General features: G+C 42.8%; 2 protein-coding genes across 6 annotated transcripts in view; both read left to right on the top strand.

The window, feature by feature from the left end:
- Positions 1-1,058: 1,058 nt before the first annotated feature.
- On the top strand, positions 1,059-20,496 carry CCDC112 (coiled-coil domain containing 112). 4 transcript variants are annotated; one of them, XM_042454863.1, is made up of 11 exons: positions 1,059-1,142; positions 5,715-5,824; positions 7,098-7,213; positions 7,585-7,674; positions 8,761-8,836; positions 10,784-11,168; positions 13,201-13,617; positions 15,514-15,609; positions 19,906-20,013; positions 20,099-20,217; positions 20,293-20,496. In XM_042454863.1, exons 1-11 carry the CDS (start codon positions 1,095-1,097, stop codon positions 20,321-20,323), a joined length of 1,596 nt encoding a protein of 531 aa, XP_042310797.1. In that variant the 5' UTR covers positions 1,059-1,094; the 3' UTR covers positions 20,324-20,496. The 4 variants fall into 4 exon arrangements, with proteins under 4 accessions (XP_042310797.1, XP_042310800.1, XP_042310799.1 ...); XM_042454864.1 differs by lacking the exon at positions 1,059-1,142 and adding an exon at positions 1,384-1,416; XM_042454866.1 differs by lacking the exon at positions 5,715-5,824 and having other exon boundaries at positions 1,065-1,142.
- A 3,322-nt stretch (positions 20,497-23,818) lies between these two features.
- The window catches only part of PGGT1B (protein geranylgeranyltransferase type I subunit beta), a 35,392-nt gene continuing 34,462 nt past the window's right edge, over positions 23,819-24,748 (top strand). For both annotated transcript variants that reach the window (XM_042451498.1, XM_042451499.1), the window contains exon 1: positions 23,819-23,994. In XM_042451498.1, the coding sequence (XP_042307432.1) occupies positions 23,858-23,994 (137 nt within the window). In that variant the 5' untranslated portion in view covers positions 23,819-23,857. The remainder of the gene's footprint in view (positions 23,995-24,748) is intronic.

The raw sequence follows: 24,748 nt of genomic DNA on the forward strand, positions 1-24,748 counted from the left end.
GCCCCCCCTGTGAAAACGGAGCTTCACATGTATTCAACTCCCATTGGCTTTAATATAGGCTCATGGACATGGAAGCGCATGTGCGTGCGTGTCGGGCATGCACCCTATTATTTAAGAGAAGGTTAAGAGACTATACAATAGCCTTGTTTAAATATTTGAAGAGGTGTCCTGTTGAGGATGGAGCAGGCTTGTTTTCTGATGCTCCAGAGAACAAGACCTGGAACAATGGATGCAAGCTCCAGGAAAAGAGATTCCACCTCAACATTAGGAGGAACTTCCTGAGAGTAAGGGCTCCTTGACAGTGGAATGAACTGTCTGAAGAAGGAGAAATGCTGGATTCCAAGGAAACATCTTTGAATTGCAAATGGACATTAAATTTCCTTAACTTTGAGAATCTCCCAGTGACTGCCTGGGCAAAGCAGGAGGTACCAGCCTGCAGATAGCCCTCCCTGACACTTGAAGTAAGACCAGAAACAGAAAATGCAGGCCTATGGCTAACATCTTCAATTTCTGTCTCCTGTTTGCCTGATGAAGAAGCCAGTGTGACTTTGAAAGCTTGCAACATGTAATTGTGCAAATGTATCATTGTTTGGATGTTACTGGCCAACACGGCTACCCCTGGATGTCTGAGACTGTGGTGGAGCCCCTTTCTTTGGAGGTCTTTAAACAAAAGCTGAGGGAACATCTGTAGGGGATGCTTTGATTATGAGTTCCTGCATGGCAGAATGGGGTTGGACTGGGTGGCCCTTGGGCCTCTCTTCCGACTCCTGCGATTCTCCATTTTTCTTGACTGTGAGGCCATATCTGGTGTGAGGAGAAGTACTATTCTTATGACAGGCTGGCTGAGGAGCTTTAACTTTGTTTGGTTCTTTGCTATGGAATTCTGGGAGTTGGAGTTTGTTGTGGGCCCCAAACTCCAACTCCCAGAATTCCATAGCAAAGAACCAAACAAAGAGTTAAAGCGCTGCCTCAGCGTCCATTGGGGATTCCCAAGGCAAAGAGGAGGCGCGAGGCCATTGGCCCTTAAGAAGGCCCGCTGAGGCGGGGTCACGTGGTCCGTCGTTCTGAGCGCGAGGGAGGGGCCGCCTTCCAAGATGGCCGCCCTAGCAACGGCGGCGGGGAGGGTAACTAAGGGCCGCCAGGTAAAGCGGCCCACCTGAGCCCCTCATCGCTCTCTCCCTGCTTCCCCAGCCTCCTCCCTTAAAGAGCATTATGTGGGACGGTTGTTGGGCTCACGGTGGCTTTTTCTTGGGGGTTGTGTGTGTGTGAGTGTGTTTGTTGAGCAAAGCAAGGAAAGCCTGTTTGGATCCTGGGTTTGTTGGTATTATTATTGTTGTTGTTGTTGTTGTTGTTGTTGCATCTGAGGAAGTAGACTGAAGTCTAGGAAAGGCTCCTGCTGCCAACTTCTTTCTCTCAGTGAGTCTCAAAGGTGCCACAAGATCTCTCTACGTATTATTATTGTTGTTATTATTTAGACCTGAAGCATCGATTTCTCCTTGAAGTTAGTCTGAGGTCCACACTGCAGAAATAATCCAGTTTGGGACCGCTTTAACTGCCCTGGCTGAGTGCTAGGGAATCCTTGGAGTTGTGGAACCAGAGCTCTCTCTGACAGAGAAGGCTAAATGTCTCACAAAACTACAGTTCCCAAGATTCCCCATCACTGAGCCAGGGCAGTTAAAGTGGTCTCAAACTGGATTATTGCTGCAGTGTGTTTTGGACCGTGGTCTCATCCAACGCTTGTTACTGTTAGGGTGCATCTGCACTATGGAAATAAAATGCAGTTTGACACCACTTTCACTGCCATGGCTCCATCCTACAGAATTGTGGGACTTTTACTTTTGGGAGGTACCAGCATTCGTTGGCAGGGAAAGGTAAAGACTTTGTAAAACTACAGATCCCAGGATCCCATATAAGATGGAGCTAAGTGCTTAAAGTTGTGCCAGACTGCATTATTTCTGCACTGTGGATGTACTTTAAGGGATGAGAGATGCACCTGTTTTCATCAATAAATGCAATGATAGGCTACAGGTTCCAGAAGGCTACTGTTGCTTTCACTGGATGTGAGGAAGGAGGGGGCATCTACACTGTAGAAATAATGCAGTTTGTCACCACTCCTTCCTACAGAGTTCTGGGATTTGTAGTTTCCTAAGGCACCACCGCTCTTTGGCAGAGAAAGCTAAAGTCCCTGTACAACTTCAAGTCCAGGATTTCATAGGATGGAGCTGCAGCACTTCAAGTGGTGTCAAACTGCATTATCGCTGTGGAATCCTGGGGTTTGTAGTTTTGTCAGATACTTTGCCTTCTTGACAGAGAGCTCTAGTGCTACAACAAGCTACAAATCCCAGGGATTCTATAACATTGACCCATGGCGCCCTGGTGGCGCAGTGGTTAAATGCCTGTACTGCAGCCATTCACTCGAAACCACAAGGTTGCGAGTTCAAGACCAGCATAAAGGGCCCAAGCTTGACTCAGGCTTGCATCCTCCTGAGGTCGCTAAAATGAGTACCCAGACTGTTGGGGGCTAATTAGCTTACTTGCTAATTAGCTTACTTGCTGTTCACCGCTATGATCTTTGGAATAGCGGTATATAAATAAAACAAATTATATTATTATTATTATTATTATTATTATTATTATTATTATGACAGTTAAAGCAGTCTAGGGATTTTGTTGGTGTATCGGCCACCCCGTGCGCTAACAGACTCCCTTAACGAGTTGACACAGTTGGTTGCGGAGCTGCTGTTGGAAACGCCCAGGCTACTTGTCCTGGGCGACTTCAACATCCCCTTCGCGGCCAACTATGTTCCATCCGGTGCGGCTCGGGAATTCATGGAGACCATGGCGGCCATGGGCCTGTCCCAGCTGGTTAAGGGTCCTACGCATTCTGCGGGTAATACACTCGATTTGGTCTTTTGTTCGGAGATGGAAAATCCGTGGGCGGAAATATCTAATATTTCCCCCCTGTCATGGACGGATCACTTCTTGGTGGAGGCAAAGATCAAGGCTTCTACCCAGATCCCTCCCGGGGGTGGTGGACCTATTCGAATGGTCCACCCTCGAAGGCTGATGGAACCCAGTAGGTTCCAAGAAGCCCTAGAGGGTTATATGGTTGGAAATGACAGCGATACTGTTGATGCCCTGACTAACACCTGGGACATTGATCTCTCCAGGACTATATACAGTATCGCTCCCAAGCACCCTCTCAGGCCTGCTTCCAAGAGAAAGCCCTGGTACACGGAAGATCTCCGGGCAAGGAAGCGGGTTCTGCGACGGATAGAGCAGCGCTGGAGGAAACACCAGCGCTTATCCGACCAGACTCTCCTAGATCGTCTGTTCGATGACTATGGAGAGGCGATACGTGCAGCTAAGAACTCGTTCTATGATGCACGTATCGCATCCGCGGAGTCGCGTCCGGCAGAGTTGTTCAGGGTTGTGAGAGAGCTGACCCAGCTACCTCCTGCCCTGAACCAGATCCTTGAACCGACCAAGGCCTGCTGTGACCAATTTAACAACTTCTTCGCGGATAAAATCTCTCGGATAAGCGAAGGTCTTGAACCCAGTATTAGAGCAGAACCTAGAACAGAGGTATCCAGAGCTTCCGTGGACTCGGTTAGACTGGATCGGTTTGAGTCTGTGAGTACTGAGGATGTGGACAGGATCCTTGGAAGTGTTCGGAAGACGACCTGCTCTCTCGATCCCTGTCCCTCATGGCTAGCGGCTCAGGGGGGCCCGGCAGTAATTTCTTTACTGCATCGGATTATAAATACATCTCTGGGGGAAGGACAATTTCAATCCAGCTTAAAATTGGCCATTGTAAAACCTTTGCTGAAAAAGCCTTCCCTCGACCCCCTGTTGCATAATAATTATCGGCCTGTTTCGCTACTGCCATTTTTGGGGAAGGTGATCGAGAGGGCGGTTGCAATCCAGCTTCAATCGATCCTGGAGGAAACGGAGTATCTTGATCCATTTCAAACCGGCTATCGGGCGGGCTACGGGGTTGAGACGGCCATGGTCGCCTTGGTCGATGATCTCCGTCTGGGCATTGACAGGGGAAGCGTGTCCCTGTTAGTGCTCTTGGACATCTCAGCGGCTTTCGATACCATAGACCATGGTATCCTTCTGGGGCGCCTGGCAGGGGTGGGAATCGGGGGCACTGCGCTCCAGTGGTTCCGATCCTACCTCTCTGGGAGGTCCCAGATGGTGCAGCTGGGAGACATGTGCTCCGATGAAAGGCCCCTAACATCTGGGGTCCCTCAAGGGGCCATTCTGTCTCCCATGCTCTTTAACATTTACATGAAACCGCTGGGAGAGATCATCCGGAGACATGGGGCGCGGTGTTATCAGTACGCTGATGACACCCAAATAGTCTTCTCTATGTCCCCGACTGATGCAGTGACCGGGGTTGGCATCTCTCCTCTCGTGGGCTGCCTGGAGTCGGTAATGGGTTGGATGAGGGAAAATAGACTCAGCCTGAATCCAGAGAAAACGGAAGTACTAGTGATAGGTTCTCCTGGCCCAGGGATGGCGGTGGTTCCACCTGTTCTGAACGGGGTCACGCTCCCCGTGAAGGACTCTGTACGCAGTTTGGGGGGTGCTCCTTGACTCGTCGCTCCATCTTACATCTCAGGTGGATGCGACGGTCAGGAGTGCTTGTTATCAGCTTCGGCGGATACGCCAACTGCGTCCCTACCTGGACCGGAGGAACCTTGAAACGGTTGTACATGCTCTGGTAACCTCTCGTTTGGATTTCTGCAACGCGCTCTACATGGGGCAACCCTTGTACCATTCCCGGAGCTACAATTAGTGCAGAACATGGCAGCACGACTGGTCACTGGCACGTCCAGGGCCAGTCACATAACACCGGTGCTTAAAGACCTCCATTGGCTGCCTACTCGCTTCCGGGCGCAATACAAGGTGTTGGTTATTACCTATAAAGCCCTAAATGGCTTGGGCCCAGGGTATCTAGCGGACCGCGTCTCCCCATACATTCCGCCCCGCACACTCAGATCATCTGGACAGCTGCGCTTAAGCGTGCCAGAGGCAAGGTTAATATCTACATCAAAGAGGGCCTTTACCATCTTGGCCCCTAACCTCTGGAACTCGCTGCCAGCCGAACTCCGTGCTGCCGCCTCCTTAGCCCAATTTAGGAAAGGGTTGAAGACCCTACTATTTGAGCAGGCATTCCCCTGACACTTACCCCGACTATGCTTTGATCCTCCCCCTAGCCAGTGTGGCCGCTGGCAGAATTGTGGTTTTAATCTGTATTTAATTTTGTATTTAATTGTGTATTATGTATTGATGTTGTAAACCGCCCTGGTATTTGATAGGGCGGTACAGTGCTACCTCGGGTTACGAAATTAATTCGTTCCGTGGCTCCGTTCGTAACCCGAGTAATTTCGCAACCCAAAAAGCCGCTGGAAAGCCGCTAGCCGCGCTTTGCGTTTGAATTTCGCGCCGAAATAATTTTCGTAACCCGAAAAAAAATCGTATCCCGGAACAGTTTTTTCCAATCTAACTTTTTCGTATCCCGGAAATTTCGTAACACGATCAATTCGTATCCCGGGGTACCACTGTATATAAATAAACATTTTATTATTTTATTATTTATTATTGCCAGACTGCATTATTCCATGCAGATGCAGCCACTGTCGTCTTTTAAAGAAGAACTATAATGGTTCTCATTACAAAACTTCTTGCCACTATTTTCCTTATAGAACGGCAGCAGTGATAAAAGTGCTGTTCAACATTTTCAGAACCAGAAGATGAAAGCTGACCAAGTTAAGAAAGCTGAATTTTTTAGAACAGGAGATAAGCTAAAGAATCAGTAAGTTTACATCTATTTATTTTATTTATTTAGTGTATTTATACTCTGCCTTTCAACTAGAAAGGTCCCCAGGGTGACTTACAGATCATTAATTTTACGGTTCCTTACCCTTAGGCTTGCAGTGTAAATGAGGCATGACACATAAGGAAAAGGGAATGGCTGTCAGGGAGTCTGTCAGATACTGCCTGCTGTTCTGAGAGGCCAGAGCATGTTCCAGTGGCAGTTGGAGCATGGAAGGAGGGTTCGCACCAGCTGCTGTGCTAAGACATAACGGATCTGTGTCTGGCTGCTTTCCTACCCCTTAGAGACCAGATAAATTTTAGAATCAAATTCTAGAATGAAGTTAATTTTTCTAAAACAGCGAGGAAATGCTTTTGAGGTAACAAAGGAAACATTAACATTAGAGAGGCATTATAAGAAGGAACACAGCTCTGAATACATGAAGATTAATATTCTTCAATGCCAATAGCTTGTTCAGCTTTACAGAGATCTATTCTGAATCATTTGGGTGACCTTCCAATAGAATTTTATATGGTTTAGAAAATGTGTGGCTCAATCCCATGCATGCTTACTCAGAAAGAAATCCCACTGAATGGTATAAAGTTCATACCCTAAAAAATTATAAGATAACAGCAAACTATTGGCAAAGATTGGTCAAAGAAAAAGAGATTCATGAAATATTATTACCTTCATTAAATAATAAAATGTCAATTCATAATGTTTATGGTATTTTAAAAGATGTAAAATTACTGATGAATGTTATACTTCATTGGCCACTATGTTCTCTTACTGATAATTGCTCTACAAAATGTCATTTTTCCTACGGTTTTAATCAATGCCATATTTATTCATAAATGGCATTTCCAAAGACTTCTTGCTGGGGTTGTTCTGGAGAACCCTGACTGTGTTGTCCTTATATGTGTTAGCTTCCAAGGCAATTAACCTCCAAGGCATTTTAGTTAGGAAAAGAATATAAAGATTAAACCACTTGCTCCCAGATATCTCCCCTCCTACTCTTTTGTCCATCAGTGAATGGTAGTTTGTATTTATTACTTTTATATTATTCTAAAAATGATGTGATTGTAGTTTGTTAATCTGCATTATTAATCTGCATATTACTAGAATAATTTACCCCTTTGATGGACCAATTAAAATGAATAGTGACTTTTAATTTTTGTTACAAAGAGACCTATCTAGACAGAACTTTCAAACTTTCATTTAAGTGATCTTAATATTTATTGTGTAATTTGTTAAATATGTGTTCCTCTCCCAGGCTGGTGAATATCAAAAAAGATAAAAGTATCTTCAATAAGAAGAGTGACTTTAGAATGGAATATTGCACACTGGAAGAACTGGAACATAAACTGACTAAAAACCGGAAAGAAGAAAGTAAAATGTTGTTTTCCTTATTTTATACCTCCCACTACTACTTTGTTAATAACAGGAAAGAGCCTTCTGCAACTTTTATATCTGTTGTATAACAACACATGAGCATAATTTTTTTGGCAAAATAGTTTAAAAGATCTCTCCTCTAAAAAAAGATGCATATACACATTTTTTATTATCTAAATTTGAAAATGTAGGAAAGCCTTTTAATAAAATCACATTTTTGAAGCATTTTGACTCAACATGCTACACCGTGTTGGCTCTCTTATGAAATATATAGTCTATGAAAATCTATAAAAAGCAGTCTGTCTAAAAAAAAAAGATAATAAAATAGTTTAAAATGAGAAAGTGATAGGATTTTTTTTTTTACACAGAAGCTAAAATCCAGCAAAAACTAGCCAGAATTCATAACAATGTTAAGGGGCTTCAGCGACAGCTAAAAGATGTGAAACCAACACCAGAATGTAAGTCTTATACTGATGATTTTTCTAAGCAAACAAAATTTTTGAATAGCTGTGCCTTTGTTTAACCTTAGTAAATTTCCCCATCTTATGATGTTATTATTCTGCTTTCTTCCATCTTGTATTAATTCAAGTTAAGCAGTGATGGATGGAAATGAGAAAACAAGCCAGTGAAGCGAGATGCAGATGAGAACAGGACTCCTGCACCCTTATTAGTTGTCTATAAGGATGATGTTCAGTTGGTAAAGATGATTCATGAGTCAGCAGTGTGATGCGGCAGCTAAAAAAGCCAATAAGATTCTAGGCTGCATCAATAGAAGTATAGTGTCTAGATCAAAGGAAGTAATAGTGCCACTCTGTTCTGCTTTGGTCTGGCCTCATCTGGGAAACTGTGTCTAGTTCTGGGCACCACAATTCCAAAAGGATGTTGACAAGCTGGAGCGTGTCCAGAGGAGGCCCACCAAAATGGTGAAGGGTCTGTAAATCATACCCTTTGAGGAATGACTTAGGAAGCTGGGTATGTTTAGCCTGGAGAAGAGATGGTTAAGAGGTGATATGATAGCCCTTTTTAAGTATTTGAAGGGGTGTCATATTGAGGATGGAGCAAGCTTGTTTACGGCTGCTCCAGAGAATAGAACATGGAGCAGTGGATACAACTACAGGAAAAAAGATTCCACCTAAACATTAGGAGGAATTTCCTGACAGTAAGAGCTGTGCAACAGTGGAACACACTACATCAAAGTGTGATGGAGTCTCCTCCTTTGGAGGTTTTTAAACAGAGTCTGTATGGCCATCTACTGAGGTGCTTTAATTGTGTGTTCCTGCATGGCAGGGGATTGGACTGGATGACCCTTATGGTCTCTTCCAATTCTATAATTCTATGGTTCTATGCATCTATGATTACATAGCTGTTCTTGGGATAAATTTGGGTAGATTTTGCAGGATATTCAGCTATTGGAAACTTAAAATATAAATCTGGTTTTCTCTGATTTCCCTGTTCTTTACATTATTTTAAAATGTGTTACTTTTCCTATAATATTTGGTATGTTTAAATGTCTTTATTCTAAATAATATTCCTTTATTCTGTAGTCGTTGACAAACTAAGAGAAATGATGGAGGAAGCTGAAATGGCAATACATGCTTTTAAAGAAGAACAGCGACAAATGTGTGTATTTATGTTTAGTTAAAGTATTAACAACACATCTTTCTTAGAGCTCAGAATGATTAACTACCAAAAAAAGGAAATCTTAATAATGAAAACAAATATCTTAAAAAGCATCATTTTTTAAAAAAAGAGTGGAAGTTAGCAGCTGTAAAACTAGTTTCTTTCAAATACTTTATTATTTATTACTTTTTTATTCATTTACATCCCACCTTTTTCCCAGTTATGGGTGAAACAAAATGTAACACAAAGCTGCTTACAACATAGTTAAAACAATACAAATTAAAAACTGTACAAAAACTGCAATAAAAGTATAAATATAAAAGTTAGGTCCAAAACACACTGCAGTTTGAGACTGCTTTAACTGCCCTGGTTCAGTGCTAGGGAATCCTGGGAATTGTAGTTTATTGAGGTACCAGAGCTCTCTGATAGAGAAGGCTAAAAGTCTCATCAAATTACAGTTCCTAGAATTCCCTAGTATTGAGTCAGGGCAGTTAAAGCAGACTCAAACTGGATTCTTTCTGCAATGTGTTTTGGACCTTATTTAAAAGACCATTAAACAATTAATGAAATTGAATTTATGAAGTTATGACCTTACTGCAAGTTCAGCAGTTTAAACAGTTCATCTTAAAAGATTTATGACCCAAAGTCCTTCCTGGATTGGAAGGTTATGACAGTACTTTTTAAACAAGGACAAGGCACATCCTCTTTCAGAATGAGTTTTAGAGTCTGGTCACAGCCAGCAAGAAAGACCTGTTCTATGGTATTTTATGTGCTCTGATTCTAAACCTAATCATTACACTTGAACATAGCAGTACTTTGCATAATGCTAATTCTGAACCTATAGATGTTATATCGTGCAATATTTCTATGTCCTCCCTTCCTCAAGAGATGCGGTGGCTTAGTGGTTAAGACGCCGATGATCGGAAGATCGGAAGGTTGGCAGTTTGAGGCCCGAGTGCTGCATGATGAGGTGACCTCCTGTCGCTAGTCCCAGCTTTTGCCAAGCTAGCAGTTCGAAAGCATGCAGATGCAAATAGATAGATAGGTACCACTTTAGTGGGAAGGTGACAGTGTTTGGTGCAGTCATGCTGGTCACATGACTTTCTTACATGCAAAAATCTTTTTTTAAAATCAACAAAGCAAAATAAAATTTGTCTTTCTTAACCATTGATTTTACAGCAAAACAGTAAAACTAAAGAGGAAAGGTAAAGGTAAAGGTATGTCTAGTTCTAACCAACTGTAGGGGGTGGTGCCAATTGGAAGTTTGGCAGTTTGAGGCCCGAGTACTGCATGATGGGGTGGCCCCCTGTCACTAGTCCCAGTTCTGCCAACCTAGCAGTTCGAAATTATGCAAATGCAAATAGATAAATAGGTACCATTTTGGTGGGAAGGTGATAGCATTTGGTGAAGTCATGCTGGCTACATGGCCACCAGATCTGTCTTCGGACAGTGCTGGCTCTTCAGCTTAGTAGTAAAGATGGGCACCACCCTCTGCAGTTGGTTAGGACTAGACATTCATGTCACAGGACTACCTTTACCCTTCCTCTTTAGTTTTACTGTTTTGCTGTAAAATCAACATTTAAGGAAAGACAAATTTCATTTTGCTTTGTTGATTTTAAAAACAATTTTGTTGCATGTAAGAAAGCTGTCCATTTAACTCCATGAACAGGTTTAATGGATGTTTATATTTGCATGACTTAATGAAGTCATCATTCTTTCTTTACTTTCCTTGTTTACTGCCTTAATACATAGTTCCTTCCATTGGCATGTTTGACCCTAAAAAGCATACTTTATGCTACATCATGAACTGCTTCTGAAAATTTCCTGTGTTTCAAACATTTCTGAAACATGTAGGCACAAGTTCAGAATTAGTCATACCATTCTTTGCTTTTTGTATTACTTTGCTGTTAGCAAATGTGTTATTAATTACTTTTATAATTATATTAGTTATGAGGAGCTTATGCGAGAAGAAAAGTCTGCTACTAATGAACTTAATGCTGTGGAGAGAAAAATGGAGCAATGGGCACTGGGTACTTCAATAACAAGACGAATATTCAAACAAAGCTTACTTCCTCTGGAAAAAGATCTTCAAAGCCATCTGCCTGAAGAAGTACTTGACCTTGAAAGATTCCTTCAGCAGACAGGAGGGAGACAAGGTGGTTGGGATGAATATGACCATCAAACCTTTTTGAAAATATTTGTAAAGCATAAAGGAAAACCATCATATATAGATGAAGCTCTTGACTGTCTTCCTGACAGAACAAGGGAGGACATTCAGCAGCATGAAAAATGGTATCAAGAATTTCAAATTTTAGAAGCTCGGAAAAAGGAGGTAAGAGAGTAATTGCTGCAGTAACTAAAGCATTTTTCCAGTTTGCAATAGTGTGTGTTTTGGAACTGATGCAGACAGTTAGCCCTTTTCTTCACTTCCAGCTCTTTATGGTACAATGATTTTTCTTCTTCAGCTGGAAAGGAAGACCTACTTACTATCTGTTAAATATTTAGTAGATATACATGATGGTGTTCTTTTAATATGTACATGTTGTGTCCTTGGAGTCACAAAGAGGATGAGTGAACTGGCATTTCTTTTGAAATGTGGTATGTGTTCTGTTGGTTCTGGGCAGAACCACACACTTCTGTCTCTTGACATTTATTATCCCATGCCCAGTCCTTGTACCTTCAGAGAACATAGCCACCCAACTGTCCACCAGCTGGTGGTTCTTTCCAACTTTCTTGGTCTTTATATAGACTGGCAGTTTATCCTTGTTGAGCATGTTTAGCCACAGTTCAGGATCCTTTTTTGTTTCCTTACAGTTGTGACTTTAGAGAGGTTTCCAGGAGTCACAACTGGGAGGTTCCAGCCCCACCTATATCATGTCTCAATTATTGAAGTTCATCTTAAATTGCATCCACACTGCAGAAATAATCCAGTTTGAGACTGCTTTAACTGCTCTGGCTCAATACTATTGAATTCTGGGAATTGTAGTTTTGTGAGACATTTAGCCTTCTCTGTCAGAGAGCTATAGTGCCACAATAAACAACACTTCCTAGAATTCCATAGCACTGAACCATGGCAGTTAAAGTGGTGTCAAACTGGATTATTTTTGCAGTGCAGATGCAACCTTAGTGCTGTTCCTGCTGTTGTCCCAGCAACTGTCTTTACCACTGCCTTCTGTATTCTTGGCTTTTCTTGCCCACTGAGTTTGGTGCTGAGGTGCCTGTTGACTACTGCAGAAGTTTCTTGTCCCCTTTCAACTCCTCCTTCACTGTAGGGATCTGTAGCTGTGGCCACCATCTTTTTGTTTCCCTGAAGCCATGTTTCTGCCGAGTTTCATTATTATAGTCACTAAAAATAAATTAAAAGTAGAAACATTAGTTTAATCAAAGGTTATATGAACAGCATTACAAGATGCAGGTTTTTTCAGGTAATAAAGGGGCTGTGCAGACTGATGGGAGAGACCCATCATGGAGACAGAGTCAGGGCATGGTGTCTTCACGAAGCATGCTCGACTCCGCCCACCCCCCAGGGTGCCTGATGCCGCACTCTGCTCCACATGGTGCATGGAGTCATGGCGCACCTCCGGCACTGCGTCCATATGACGTACCGCTGAAGGAGTGTCCTATAGCCTCAGCAACACGGCTGTGGCACTGCAACCTGAAAAGACCGGATCGGGGCTGCGGTGTGAGGTTGCTGTGGCCTCGATCTGGCTAGGAGAGGGGTGGCAGCCCCAGAGTTTTGATCCTGAATGGGAACACATTTTCTGTGCGCAGAGGTTTCTGTACATGGTGGTAGCTCCTGTATGATAAGGCCATTTATATCACAAAGTTTAGTGTACTGATGATGCTGGTATGACCTTGCTTGCATAACTTTTTACTTTCTGGATTATGCTGGTTGTTATAATTTTGATTGGTATGACACCTTTTACATTTCAGTGGAACTTATTTCCAAGCAGTCTGTTTATATTTGCACCTGTGTGTGGAAATAAACATTCTTCCCCAGAGTCCAGTTGCTGCTCCTGATATGTTGTTGGAGCTGGGAGATTATGATTTGCCATCTATAAAATCTATAAAAATGGAAGGAATTTAAATCTATACTGCCTTGAAAACTTATGATTTAGGGCATGATATAAATATTTACATTTTTTAAACACTTTTAAAAAAATTATAGAACTATAGTAGGGAAAGTGATGCTTTCCAAATGACATTTGGCTGCAATTCAAATCAGGCCTAGACAGCATAGCAAATTGCAAAGAATGCTGGGAACTATGGTCCAGCATCTGGAACGCTTATTAAGTTTCTGTTCATTTAATGGGCTTGTTCTAGTGGGACTAAAAACTGGATTTACACCATAATTTGTTCTCTAGTCCATTCAGAATTGGAAGATGAAAAAGAAAGAAGAGAAAGAGAAAATTTTAGCCCAAAAGGAAAAACCAAAGGAAGTGCTCACTGCAGGTCAACTTCAGCATGAAGAAGCTCAGAAGCAAAAAGCAGAAGAAGAAAGGAAAAAAAGATTGGCTGAACTTGAAGCATGGAAAAGGCAAAAAGCAATTGCATATGCAATGAAACAAGCCACTCTGCTACAAGAGGAAGAAGCAAAGGAAAAGAAAAAACAGAGGGAACGTCAGCGGCAGTTTGAAATCAAGTTGCTGTTGGAAAATTACAGTAGACAGAAAAGGGCACAGGAAGAGCTGTTGAGACTTGAGAAAGAAAAAAAGGAGGAAATTGAAAGGGAAGAGAGGAAAAAAACTGCAGCAGAAGAAATTCTTAAGTTCCAAGAGCGAGTAAGTCGACTCATTTGTCTCCCCCATAGTTACTTTGTGAGCTGTGTTTGAGTACCATATGTTCTTTGCTTGTTATCTTCTATTACTGTGTGTGATCTGGTGACAATTTTCTGCTGGGAGAAAAAGGTCACATATAGCCCAAAATATTTCTTTCATGGATTTTTCAGAACAATGACTAATACAGATTTATCTGGAGTGACTAAAACCTAGATTGAGGTGACACAAAATTGTGCTCACTCATTTTTCCTGTAATTCTGGAAGTAAAATGTGACACCTCCTTTGGTGGGAAGGAGAGGGGGATCAGCTATATGTGCTGTTTGCAGAATGCATGTTCTTTGCTTTAAAGGTCTCATCTTGAGTTGTTTTTCCTTTCTACAATGTCCAGGAGGAGAAGCAGTGGGTGAGATAAACCATCACAATGCTGCCTCTTGAATGAAAAGTTGTATTATTTGTGGGGGGTGGGGTGGGGGATCAGTTTGGAAGGATGTGCCCAGCTGCCTAGACCGATCAGCCCTTTCTTCTTCTCCCCACAAAATACAGTGCCATTAGTTTTGCTTTTCTCTTTTTCCATCATTCTTTCACTGCTAGAAATATGGACAAATATAGGCCTTTTTTCCCCTACAAGAGTGAAGATATTGGAAACACAAGCTAATGCCCAGTCTCTATGGTGAGGCTATGGATGCTTTCCACAGGCTGAGGCTTGTTTGTTTTTCCAAGTGGGTAAAAGAAAGGAAATAGCTGTTATTGCAACATTTTATTTCTGAAATCTATACCATTAGTCTTCAGTGTCCAATTGATATCATCAGAGCAGCTTACAAAATAGTAAATATATTAATATTTTTGACATTCTAGGCAGCTTGTTGGTGACGAGGGAAGGAGAAATGCTATAAATAAATATAAGAAAACAGCACCACAATGCACAATTACACTACAACTATAAAAAGTATAAATGTTAAAAACCTGAAAAATAAAAATATGTTTGCCTGGCATGGCATGATTACAAGGTATGAGACAGCAGAATCTCTCTGAAAAGGGTTTCAACAGGTGGGGTGAAACCGCTATAAAAAGGCTTACTCTTTAGCTACCAACCCATTTGCTTCCAAAACACCTACAGAATAGCCTGTAATGTAAATCTTTATAGATATTTTGTTTGATACAGGAGAGAAGAGTCCATTTTAGTAAAATCCTAATCTGTACATGACACAAAGTATAAAAGCACCAGCACTTTGAACTGAGACCCAAAACAATCAATGAGCCATTAGGGTTGTGGGTAAAATATATCTAATATTCCTACTTGTTCCTTTTCTCTTTGAGTTGGGGAAGGAAGTGTGCCTGCATGGAAATAAAATTCTATATGCAGCACTGTTCATTGGTGAATGAAGAGTTGGAACTATGCTATATGTGATGGCCATTTTGTGCAGAGGCTTTGCTGACGGTTACTCTTAGAATCATAGAGTTGGAAGAGACCGCAAGTGCCATCCAGTCCAACCCCCTACCATGCAGGAAATCTAAAAGCATCCTTGACAGATGGCCATCCAGCCTCTGTTTAAAAACCTCCAAGGAAGGAGATTCCACTACACTCTGAGGGAGTTTGTTCCACTGTCAAACAGCCCTTACTGTCAGGAAATTCCTCCGAATGTTGAGGTGGAATCTCTTTTCCTGTACCTTGCATCCATTGCTCCAGGTCCTAGTCTCTGGAGCAACAGAAAATAAGCTAGTTCCCTCCTCAATATGACATCCTTTCAAGTATTTAAACAGGGCTATCATATCACCTCTTAACCTTCTCTTGGAAAATAAGCTATTTGCCAAAGGCTAGCACTGTAAAATTATTGCAGTATTAGTAGCTGTTTTGTATTACACTGGAGTTTGAAATATTTTTTATTGTATTTTTTTCAGGATTTGCATAAACTTGAGCTTAAGATTCAAGAAAAACAGGCAAAAGAAGATGAGAAAGTAGAGAAAGAAAAAAGACTGTCCAAGTTGAGAGAGAAGGTAATACTTTAATATGTTGTGCTTAACAAAAGTTTCTCACTATGTTTAGTTACTCTCAGCATAAGATAAGTAAATATGTTCCTCCTATCTATTTGCTGCCCTTTTAAAGAGAGGTATACATGTCTAGTCAAAACCTAACTCTGGCGGGTTATAAACTGCTGCTTTGAGGCGGTCTGCTGCCGCCGCCGTTTGCTCCGTGCGGGAGCCGCAGTAGCCACACCGCGCGGCTCCTGCACGGACCGAAAAAGAAGCTACAAAATGGAGCTTCTTTAAGCGGCACCTCTATGACGTTGCGAGGCGCCAGGGGTGGACTCGTGACGTCATAGACGCCGCGACACGTGCGGACACACAGCGTCTGATAGGTAAATATGGCGGCCGCCGTGTGGAACGGCCGCTGCCATATTGTATGTACAGAAAACGTACTAGGGTTAGGGGGGTGCGGAAGCACTGCCCCTTCCTAACCCTAGTAGGTATTCATTACGTACTAAATGGCGGTGTGTAGTCCGCCTCAGTTTAGTGAAGATTATTCCCTCTGCATGTTTAAAATGTTAGTCTCTAGCAGCAACTCTGGGGTGAAACAGACTCGCAGTTTGGAGTGGCCTCTAGCAGCTCCAGCACTGGTTGTCCCTGATTGGCGCGGGAGTGCGGTGACTGGGTGGCCTGCTTTGGAAGTGGGCTGCTGATGCTGCACTCCCAAATGGGATGCCACCAGGAGCAGCTTTTTTTGTTCCTTTTTGTGTTGGCTTTTCCCTGTTCGGCGTGCCCTTGGCACTGCTTCTGGCCACTTTAGGAAGGTGTGTTATTTGCAACCTGAAGCTGGAAATTTTGCCTGTCTGCTTCGGGCCTGTATCACCAGTTTCCTGAGGATAAGCCCAATTAGTCAATCAAAGGCCCCATGCAGACAGGCCAAAATAAAGCTGCTTCGGGTCACTTTGGAGGTATGCTGTTTAAATGATGCATGCGTCCTAAGAGGCCAAAAACTGCACTCCAGTCCTTCTGGCTTCTTAAGATGCCTTGCATCATTGAAACAGCATACCTCCAAAGTGACCCAAAGCAGCTTTATTTTGGCCTGTCTGTACAGGCCCCATGTTAGTGTTTGAATGTGCAAAGGGATTTGGTGGTACCTTTGAAACTAAGAGTGTATCCACACTGCAGAAATAAAACAGATGACATTACCTTAATTGGCATGAATATATCCTACAAAATCCTAGGATTTGTAGTTCAGTGAGGCACCAGAACTCTCTGACTAGGCTGACTACCTCACCAAACTATCAATCCTAGAATTGCATAGGAGGGAACCAAGGCAGTTAAAATGGTGTCAAACTGTTTTATATCTGCAGTATAAGTGACAGACAGAGGTTTGTAGCAAAAGCTTTTGTAGACTAGGTCTACTTCATGAAATGTGAAAAGTCTAGAAAAGCTTATTCTACACACCTTTTTTTAGTCTCAAAGGTGCTACAAGATCCTTTTGCATAGCGGTAAGATAAACATGTCTTTCAGTGTTTGAATAGATATTCACTCTACCTTTCACTTTTCCAAATTTTGTTGTTAAAGAGCCTGGAACAGAAATATAATTGCTGCTGTTACTATTTGACACACAGTCGTCCTTTTGTATCGGTGGGGATCCGTTCCGGACACACAATCCCGCAGATAAAAAAAATGGGACCTCAAGTCCTGTTGATTTCTATGGCAGCATGGTGTACGCATGGCCATGTGCATGCTTCAGTTACAATCAACAGGGCTTGTCATCCACAGAAACTCAAATCTGCAGATGGCAAGAAGAGTGGACAAGAAGAGTCCACAGGATATCCAACCCTGTGCAGATCTAAAATATTTTTACTGTACAAAAATTAAGTAAACAAAAAGCAAGCTGGCATTTTTGGGTTGTCTAAGTAGTCACACACACCCCCCCACCCCGTTCTGACATGCCTAAATAAACTGTGGTGCCTCCAGAGGTCACATAAGTAGTTGAATGGAATCCATTTTAATGTGTTCAATTCTAGTGCCACCTGATCTCCACTTTCTAAAGGTTCCAGAGTTTGCTGGAAAGCACAGCTAAACAAACAGCATTATAAAGAATAAGGAGCTATTTAAACAAGTCTCAGGGAAAGTTGTGAGAAGCACCAGTCATGTTTGGCTAATTAAGATAGATAGATAGATAGATAGATAGATCCCAAACCATGAACTTGCCTCAGATCACCATTAACTCCATTATAATAAAATGGGGAGCGGGGGGGAATCATGTTCAACCACAATTTTGCCTAGCAAAAGCTACCTACCAGAATTCTGATATAAGGGCATGAGTCCAAGAAACAACTAAGAGGCTCGCAATAACTTTGAAAGAGCAGGAGATGTGCAGCTGAGATGTGATAAACAGCCCATGGGATAACGATGCTGCAGAAAGCTTCACTTATGAAAAGGTGGAAAGAAGAAAGCTATTGCTGAAGCAAACCGTTATCAAAGCCCATTTGGACCTTGCAAAAAGACATATGGGAGATATAGCAAAATATGTGAGAAGGCTTGTTCTTGGTGAGTAAGACTGAGCTTTCCTCTCGGCAAAACACCATGTGTGTTGCAAAGCCAACAATGATAATATAAGAACATAATTTCTACAGTGAATCATGATGATAGGAGATATTATGAGGATGTTTTCCCTTGGCTGGGAAACTGGGCAAGATCATTGGAGCTAAATACAGCGCACTTGTGCAACCAGCCACTTGATCAACTGCCCCCATGACATGTTGGTGCACCCAGTGACACACTGGCACTGCACAATCATGGATCATACCCTTTCTCTCCATCTTCCATACTTCGTTGAACCAGCTAGTTTGTTAATGTCGTTATTAAATCCTTTGTATTGTTGATAACCTGACATGTTTGTTGCCATTTCACTCCATGGGGTGTGCAATGAGTCAGTGATGCAGTTGCCTACTCACGTGCTTTTGCTTTTGCCAGTTTGCTTTTCCTGGTTTGAACTGTAGCAAACTAGGATTTTTTTTGCTCCAGTGCTAAACTCCAGAGCAAGCTTGGGTCTTTTCCCTGTTTTGGCCATGTGCATTATCTGAACAGGTAGGTTTCGAAATGGGGCAGGACTGTTTCTTTAACTCATGCAGACAATCTCTTAGAAGGGTGCAGTTAAAGTTCAGGCCTCAGGTTGCTAAGAATATGTAGCAAGAGTTGAAAGTTACTGTTTAACCATGGTCCCCAACCAAACTGAGAGTTAGAGTAATTTTGAAGGAATGGTCACAAACTGCAGAATCCAGATGCACAAAGTTGGTAGAGACTTGTCCAAAAAGACTCAAGAGTTATACTTGCTGCCAAAGGTAGATTCTCAGGGGTGAATACTTATGCAGCCAACAAGTGTAAAGTTGTTTTTGTTTACTCAGCTTTTGTGCTAAAATACGTTATTTGTACCTCCAAGTACTGAATATCTTACAGATATCCAGTAGTAACAATAGGTATTAAATTAATTTCAATTCCAGAATGTAACAGGAAAAAAGTGGAAAAGTCAAAGGTGGTGTGTAAAGACTAAGCTGTAAAATCTTACTAAGCAACATTTCCTTCAGAAGCTGTAAAACAGTGGTTCCCAACCTGTGGGTCGGGACCCCTTTGGTGGTTGAATGACCATTTCATGGGGGTTGCCTAAGACCATTGGAAAACACCTATTTAATTACAGTTATGAAGTAGCAACAAAAATAATTTCATGGGTTTGGGTCACCACAATATGAAGAACTGTATTAAAGGGTCACAGCATTAGGAAGGTTGGGAACCACTGCTGTAAAAAGATTATACCAGTTGTTTCGAAATATAGTTGGTTCCAGTTTTGGGGGTATTTTTTGTTTGTGTGTTTGTTTTTGGGTTTTTTGAGTAGCAGTAACTGGAACAATCCATGAAACTGTTTTTATTACCAGCAATAACAAGAGGTCTTGTCTTTAGAAGTAAATGTTGAGTAAAAAATTTAATCATAGCACCTTGGTTGCTAATTACAGAATATTAGAAGAGTAATAACTATTTGTCCATGGATGAACAATGAAATGAAAGATTAAGGAAAATTGGAGATAATTTCAGTAGTATTAAAAACATGTATAAATTATGTGGGGAAAAAGGTTTAGTTAATTCAGAATTCATCTAGGTTATTTTAGGAATATGTCATATGGTTTGTTTTTAGATTATTATATTTAAGGTTCTCTGCTTAATATCTGTAAAAAATATTATAAAAACATTAAAATGACAAGAACACTCTAGAGTAATGCTTCCCAAACTTCTCTGACGGTTATTTTTTCCAATGTGTCACAGACTGGTGCTATTTTTGTACCCATTGGCTACAATTCTTTCTTTCCTGGAAACTTGCTAAGGACTGGCAGCCAATGGCTCAGGGACCAGCAGTCATCAGGGGACTCTACTGTGAGTGGCACTGCTGTCAAGCTGTTTACAGGATTATTTGTTGCAAGTATATTTTTATTATTTTAATTTTTTTCACATACAACAGGTTGAACTTAATGTCACCCGGGACCCATATAGGTTGTACAGACCTACTAAAGTTTGGGAAGAACGGATGAAAGAGATTGGACCAGAGGGCTCAGGACCACTTCTGCATATTCCACACAGGTAAGGAAACAACAAGATATTTGAATGGTGAATCAAAGTCATTAAAATATACTTAACCAGTATTTTTTTTTATAGGGCTATCCCAAGCTGGCGACAAGGGCTGTAATTGGATATCTGCTGAAAGAAATATTAGACAATAGATACATGTGTACAGTTACTTGCTATTTTATATATTTTGAAGGAAAGTTGCAGAATTTAAGGATGTTCATTTTGTAATGAAAGTGAAGTTATGTACACATGAATTTTATGTCATGTTAATAAAAGAGCAGACATAACATATTACATGCACTAATTACAATATGTACTACTTTATGTAAAATTGCATAATTATTATTATTACACCCTTTTCTCCACATGGTCATTCTTACACATAGTCATTCTCACTTGTTTTGCGTTTTCTTCTCCCCTTGCTGGAACATAAATTTAGCAACATAGGCCTTGTCATATATAGACAGTACTTGTAGCATCTTTGAGACTCAGAGGCTGTGCAGACCTGTATTTTGCGCTGGTTTGGGGAAGGAGTTTGGGCATAGCGTCTACACAACATACGCCCCAGCTCTGCACCCAGGGTGGCGTGATGGCACACGCCACACATCGCACAACGTCACAGTGCTCCTCCGGCACTGCATACATATGACACAGCACCAAAGGAGCACTGCCAATACATGACTATCCCGCTTTTTGTGTCTCTTTTTACGCCATGCAAAGGCTAGTTTGGGGCTGCAGCATGCAGTTGCTGCAGCCCCGATCTGGTTGTAACAGGGGCAGCTGGAGGCCACCCTTTCAGGGCTGTGTGCTCAGCCCAGCCCCTAACTGAAAGAAATAAGTTGGCAGCATGTGAGCTTTTGTAGACTTAAGTCTACTTCCTCAGATGCCTCAGATGCATTCTGGTTTTGTCATCTGGAATAAAAATTAGTAGCTTTTCTTGGTTATAATATTCATAATACATTCTTAGTTCATCTTGAATATGGTTAATGGTTTGGTATTCTAGTGTGTCTCATTACCTTAAAAATACAAGCAGCAAAAAGACAGAGTAATTGAACTGAGAGAACTGAAAATAGAAATGTCTTACATAGCAGTATTGGTGTAGTAATTTAAGTGCTGGACTATGTTCTGGAGACCAGGGTTCAAATCCTGCCTTGGCCCTATAAACTCACTGGGTGATCATGGGCAAGTCACACTCTCTCAGTCTCAAAGGAAGGCAGTAGCACTTTGAATAAACTTGCCAAGAAAACCTCATGATATGTTCTCCTTATGGTAGCTGTAAGTCATAACTTGAAGGCACAGAACAACAAGCATAGCAGTAACCATTCTTGAGGAAGAACAAGTTGTTCCTGGCCTTCCCTATTCCAACCCATACTGTTTATTACTTTTTAAACTAGGCCCACTAGAGAAGCCAACTATCAGCACTGTCTGAGGTGCTTGACCTCAACAGTTGCTATTTACACAACAGAATGTGAAAGCACAAACTGTTAGTAGTATTTGACAATATTGCACTGACCAACCTGGAATGATGCACAGACACAGTTGGATTCAAAGTCCTTGGGAGGCTTTGATCACTTGTTTCAATATGTACAAATTATATACAAATTCTCCTGTAACTCTCTCCAACATTCACTGGCTGATATACAGTAAATTCACTCTCTACAAACAACACACTGACTTCACTCCAAGCCACTAACTTCAAGCCACACTGGGTTTTACAGCACTTAAATACAGAGATTCAGTTGCTTAGTGGTTAAGATGCCAATTCTGATAATCGGAAGATTGGCAGTTGGAGGCCTGAGTGCTGCATGATGGGGTGAGCTCCTGTCGCTAGGCCCAGTTTCTGCCAACCTAGTAGTTTGATGCAAGTAAATTGATAGGTACCACTTCTCAGTGGGAAGGTAACAGCGTTCGGTGTAGTAATGCTGGCCACAGGACCACAAGAGCAGTCCTTGGACAATGCTGGTTCTTTGGCTTAGAAATGGAGATGAGCATTTCCCCCTACAGTCGGTTATGACTAGACATTCATGTCAAGGGACTATCTTTACCTTTATATACAGTGGTAATGACTAAGGGTCAAAACCTGTTGTTACGTCTCATTTACAGCCATGCAAACTATTTTTCACTGTCTTAAAGGGACATTGTTCCCAACAAAGTTTTGTGCTGAACTCATGTCTCTGGGAAAGGATGATGAGGAGGAGTATCTGGGGTCAATTATTGGAAAGAGCCCTTTGCTTTGGAGTGGCTCTTGTAATTAAAATGTCGCCATGCCAGTCTCCAGTTCAGGGCATGTGGCCTCTGTAAGCCCCCTTCACACACACACAGGCTGTGCCCATCTTCACTCCAACCAAGGACTGAGGGTCCTTCCTCACCAGGGAGAAACTTCTCCCTTTGTATAGGCCGCCTTGGGAGCAGCAACCAAGAGGCCTCTTGGCTGCACTGGCCTTTGCTGGAGGGGAATCAGAGAATTGGAAGAGACCCCAAGGGCCATCCAGTCCACCCCCCTTCTGCCATGCAGGAACTCTCAATCAAAGCATACTTGACAGGTGGCCATCCAGCCTCTGTTTAAAGGCCTCCAAGGAAGGAGACTCCACCACTCTCCATTGAGGGAGTGTGTTCCACTGTGGTTCTTCCTAACGTTGAGGTGGAATCTCTTTTCCTGCAGCTCACATCCATTGCTCCCGGTCCGTGGCTGAGAAGGTTCCTGTTCACCCAGCCTGTTTAGTCGCCACTCCCAGGAAGACCAGCTGCAAAGGGAGCAGTGACCAAGGCTGTTTGTTTTGAATTTGTAGTAGAACAACAGACCTGATATCCAGACATATGCGCTGGAGGTGGGCTACTAGGGTCATCGCTGCCCAAGACGAAAGCTGGTGGTAGCCAAGAAAAGTTTGGGGACCACTGCCTTCCAGGAAACCATCTGTTATATTAAAAAGGCTCCCCAAACCCTAGGTGCCCAGATGTCCTCACCGCAAAGGAGGAGACAGTGTCCCAAAATGGAGGACGTTCAAGGAAAAGAGGACATTAGAAAATTAAAAGCTAAAAAGCAGCACTCAGGTAAGTATAATAAACCCATGCCTCTTAGTCCTGCTCAAAATGGAGGATGCTTTTGGAGCTCCTGCTGGAGAGAGGGATGAAAGGGAGGACATTAGCAAACTAAAAAGTTAAAAAGCACTACTAATACAAATTCATGTTCAAAACAGAGGACGCTTTGAAACGTCTGAGAGAATGCTGACATCAGAAATGGAGGACAGGAGAAAAGAAACAGTTAACCCCTTTCCCACTACTATTAATCTAAAGCCATGCTCAGAACGGGGGCCAATGGGGAGCCCCTCCTGGAAATGTAGGGCATTAGAGAAACAAAAGCTCAAAAACAGTACTATTAATATAAACGCATGCTCCTGGGCAGAAGGCTGAAATGTAGGGCGTGTCCGGGAAAAGGAGGACGTCCGGCCCCGCCCCCCAACTGACCCCTGGAGGAGGAGGAGCAGCCCAGCGGCTGAAAGCGAAAGGCGCTTGGGAGCTGCCTGGCCCCGCCCCCTTGAGCCGCAGGAGGGGCGTGGCCGAGCGTCCTTTCCCTGCCCATTGAGGGCTCTCATTAGCATAAGGGGCGGGCCACGTGACCTGCGGATGCTGCGCGCGACGGCGGCTGCCCAAGATGGCGGCGGTGTCTGAGGCGGAGGGAGGCTTCGGCGACGGAGAGCGGCTGGACTTCCTCAAGGAGCGGCACGTCCGGTTCTTCCAGCGCTGCCTCCAGATCCTGCCGGAGCGGTACTCCTCCCTGGAGACCAGCAGGTACCCTGGGAAGGGGAGGGAGCGGGATCCCCGCGCCTCCAGCCCTCTGAGGCTGCATCCACACTGGAGGGATAACCCGGTTTGGAACCGCTTTAACTCTTTGTCTGTGTGAAGGCTTAGCCCTGGTTAGCAGTACTTGGATAAGAGACCGCCAGTGGATACCAGGGACTGTGGCTATATATTTCATCCCTTGGAAAACCCTGGGAAGTCCATGGGGACTTGGCTGCCCAGACACACACCTTGATGCGCAGTGCTCTCAAAACGCTCTCCTAGGGAACTATAATGTCTTTCCTTTAAGAACATAGCTATTGTATATTCAGGCGTATGGCTTGGTGTGGGCTTTGCAACTTGGAGGGGATCGGTGTTGCTTTGGGAATTGGAATGGAAGTCTAACCACTTTCTTGCTTCTTGGTTGTTTCAGTTACAAGCGAAGCCATCTCAAGATATTGCTGGGGGAGAAGTTATACAGCGCATAGATTGCTATGTGTATGTTATGTGCCTCCATGTTCTCTCATATTTGTGACCCTGGTTTAGGCTTTTCTAGGCGAGAATTGTGTTAGGCTAAGAGAGTGTGACTTGCCTAAGGCCACCCTGAAAGTGCCAGTGGTTCAGGTGAGAGTCCAGAGTCCTGAAACGTCTAGCCGCGTTTTGAAGCCACTGTGCCATGCTTGCTCTCATCCATTCCTCTGTTGCTGCAGAATATCTTTGACATCCATGGGAAGATGGCATCCATGCTATCTCTTCAAACATCACA

This window comes from Sceloporus undulatus, chromosome 2 (assembly GCF_019175285.1).
Source record: "Sceloporus undulatus isolate JIND9_A2432 ecotype Alabama chromosome 2, SceUnd_v1.1, whole genome shotgun sequence".
NCBI classification, from domain to species: Eukaryota; Metazoa; Chordata; class Lepidosauria; order Squamata; family Phrynosomatidae; genus Sceloporus; species Sceloporus undulatus.